The sequence below is a fragment of the Lactuca sativa genome, chromosome 3 (assembly GCF_002870075.4).
Source record: "Lactuca sativa cultivar Salinas chromosome 3, Lsat_Salinas_v11, whole genome shotgun sequence".
NCBI classification, from domain to species: Eukaryota; Viridiplantae; Streptophyta; class Magnoliopsida; order Asterales; family Asteraceae; genus Lactuca; species Lactuca sativa.
In genome coordinates, this window is record NC_056625.2 from 84,027,360 (window position 1) to 84,030,627 (window position 3,268).

The window sequence follows — 3,268 nt, forward strand, 5'->3', positions numbered from 1 at the left end:
GTAGTCATCTGTGGTGAAATCTTCTAGGGTTACTATAGCATGTCGTACTCGTTTGTTGTTGCTAGTATTCGTTGTTGATATGTTGATTCGTTGCTACTGTTGATTCATTGCTGCTATTGATTAGTTGCTGCTGTTGATTCATTATTGTTGTTGATTCGTTATCCGACTTATTGCTTCTGATGGTTTGTTACTCCTTTTATTCTCAGATTGTTATACTGTCATTGTGGTTATTTATTCATTGTCAACATGACCGGAAAGGATGATTCCCTTCAGTCAATCAGTACTGTTCTGGATGGAAAGAATTATATGTATTGGAGTAACATTATGAAGAACTTCCTTCGTGGGAAGAATATGTGGAGCTATGTCACTTGGACTAAAGCAAATCCCTTAGTGCCTCAAACTGAGAATTTTGATTTGTTGCTTGATGCTTGGGAGACTGATAACTCCAAGGTCATTACTTGGATTAATAACTCTGTTACTCATTCAATTGGTATGTAGTTGGCTAAATATGACACAACAAAAGAAGTTTGGAATCACTTGGAGAGACTGCATACTCAGTCTAACTTTGCTAAACAATACCAGTTAGAATATGATATCCATGCCCTTCAACAGAATGACCAGAGTATTCAAGATTTCTATGCTGCTATGTCTGATCTGTGGGATCAATTGGTTCTTACTGAATCTAAAGAGTTAAAAGATTTTGAACCTTATATTTCTAGGAGGGAAGAACATCGCTTGGTCCAGTTCTTGATGGCCTTGCGTTTTGATTGTAAAGGCCTACGTGGAATCATTCTTCATCTCTCTCCTCTTCCCTCAGTGGATTTTGTTGTCCGTGAATTAATTGTAGAAGAGACTTGTATCAAGTCTCATGCGAATATAGGATTTAAAGAAACCTCTATTCCTCCTCCTGCTCCTGTTGTGCTTGTTGTTTCCTCTAACCAGTCTCGACAAACTTCAAGGGTTACTTGTGACGAGTGTGCATTATGCAAACAGAAAATCTATTGGAAAGCTCAGTGTCCATTGTTAGTCAACAAGGGTAAATCGGGTCAACCTTAGTCAGGGACACAAAATAGGTCTGGTCAACAGAAGTTTCAACCGCGTTCCTCTAGTACTTCTCCATGGAACCCTCATCCTCCACAGTTTGTTGCTCCTGCTATACCACCGGTTTGCACATAATCTATTGGAAACATGCCACCATCTGCATTGGATCCTAAGGTGTTTGAGAGTTTCAGACAGTAAAGCTTCTAATCCCACTGTCATGTCTGTATCTATGTCTCATTCTGGTCCTTCTTCATGTAGTACATCAGGTATTCCCTCATCTTTGTGGATTTTAGATTCTGGTGCAACCCATCATATGACTCCTCATTTTTTATCAATTACTTCTTTGTCGCAAGTGTCATCTATTTCTGTTAAGTCTGCTAGTGATACATCTATGCTAGTTGAGGGTGCTAGGTTTGGCTCTGTTTCTCATATCACTCTTCTTGATTTTTATTACATTCCCAAACTTACTTTGAACCTTGCTTCAGCCAGTCAGCTATGTAAGTCTGGTACCTAGGTGTTCATATCACTCAAAGTATTTGCTATTGCTGCTTCTAGCATTGATTTATCTTCTTTTCATTTGAGTCCTTTATCATCTGAGTTTTATCTTTGGCATTCTTGTTTGGGACATGTGTCTTTATCACGTTTGAATTTTTTAGCATTTAGTGGTGTTTTGGGTCATTTAAACTCATGTGATATTTCTGATTGTAGTGGTTGTAAACTGGCAAAATTCTCTTCTTTACCCTTCAATAAAAGTATGTCTTGTTCTACTGCTCCTTTTGACATTATTCATTCTGATGTGTGGGGTCCTACACCAGTATCCACAAAGGGTGGGTTAACCTATTATGTATCTTTTATAGATGATTATACTCGATATACATTGGTTTATCTTATGAAACGCAGATCTGACTTCTTTGATATTTACAAAAATTTTAGAGCTCTTGTTAAATCTCAACATTCGGCTGTGATTAAGTGCTTCAGGTGTGACTTAAGGGTGAATATACCACTAATGATTTCACTTCGTTACTTGCTTCTGACGGTACTATAAACCAGTTTTCGTCTACTAACACACCTCAGCAAAACGGTGTGGCAGAATGAAAACACCATCATATTATTGAGACTACCCGCTCATTGCTCCTGTTTACGCTGGTCCCTAGTGTCTTTTGGGGATAAGCAGTCCTAACAGTTGTGTATGTGATTAATTGTATCCCTACTTCATTAAATTCAGGAATGTCTCCTTTTAAGATGTTACATGGTCATCTACCATACTACTCTTCCTTACGAGTTTTTGGATGTACTTGTTTTATTCTTCGTCCTCATGTTGAAAGGAACAAGTTGGGGTCGGAATCTGCTATTTGTGTATTTTTGGGGTATGGTATTGGACAGAAAGGATACCATTGCTATGATCCTGTGATTCAGAAGTTATATGTTTCCCAACACGTTACTTTTTTGGAACATATTCCTTTCTACTCGATTCCTTTTACAGCCCACAATGTAACGAAGTGCGATCTTCTACATATTGATCCTTTTAATGAAGATATGAAGGCTTGATATTTATCTATTCCACATGATCACTTAGCTCATGACACACCCACTTCTTCAGAGGGTGCCTCGACTCCACCTGTTCCCGAGTCTGATCCTTTCGATTATTGAAATTGAGGATCCACCTCCACTACCACCCCTCAGGAGATCTTCTCGCCATGTCAAGTCCACCAAGCTACTAGATTTTTCTTACTCTACATATTCAGGATCCTTTTCTTCATCTATAGCAAGCATCCATCGAACCTGAATCATATAGAGCAGTTGTTTTAGATCCTCTTTGGTAGAATGCTATGGGTGAAGAACGCACTGCTCTCCATCAGACTCATACAAGGGATTTGGTTTCTCTTCCTCCTGGGAAACATGCGATAGGTTGTCGTTAGGTGTACAAGATAAAAACAAAAGATGATGGTTCTGTTGAGCGGTACAAGGCTAGACTTGTAGCAAAATGGTATTCCTAACAGAGATATATATATATATATATATATATATATATATATATATATATCTGACTTGTTTACATGGGTGGGCCTCTCTGACAATCAGACTGTTGATACTCCTCTTAAAACCAATGCATGATATTCTCGTACTGATGGTGTTCCTTTGTCCGATCTGAATCTTTATCGTACTGTTGTGGAAAGTTTGGTTTAAATCACAGTTACTCATCCAGATATTGCTCATGTTGTTCATG

The 3,268-nt window shown here is 38.4% G+C and overlaps 1 protein-coding gene across 1 annotated transcript; it reads left to right on the forward strand.

Moving 5' to 3' along the window:
• Positions 1–246: 246 nt before the first annotated feature.
• LOC111920316 (uncharacterized) lies at positions 247–1,056 on the forward strand. Its single transcript, XM_023915894.1, has 2 exons — positions 247–450; positions 499–1,056. Exons 1-2 carry the CDS (start codon positions 247–249, stop codon positions 1,054–1,056), a joined length of 762 nt encoding a protein of 253 aa, XP_023771662.1.
• The last annotated feature ends 2,212 nt before the right edge of the window (positions 1,057–3,268 follow it).

Excerpts from the sequence above, each read along its gene's own strand:
- LOC111920316 (XM_023915894.1), top strand. The coding sequence starts at position 247 with ATGACCGGAAAGGATGATTCCCTTCAGTCAATCAGTACTGTTCTGGAT. Across the intron at positions 451-498 it reads GGGAGACTGATAACTCCAAG|TTGGCTAAATATGACACAAC; the intron begins GTCATTACTTGG and ends ATTGGTATGTAG.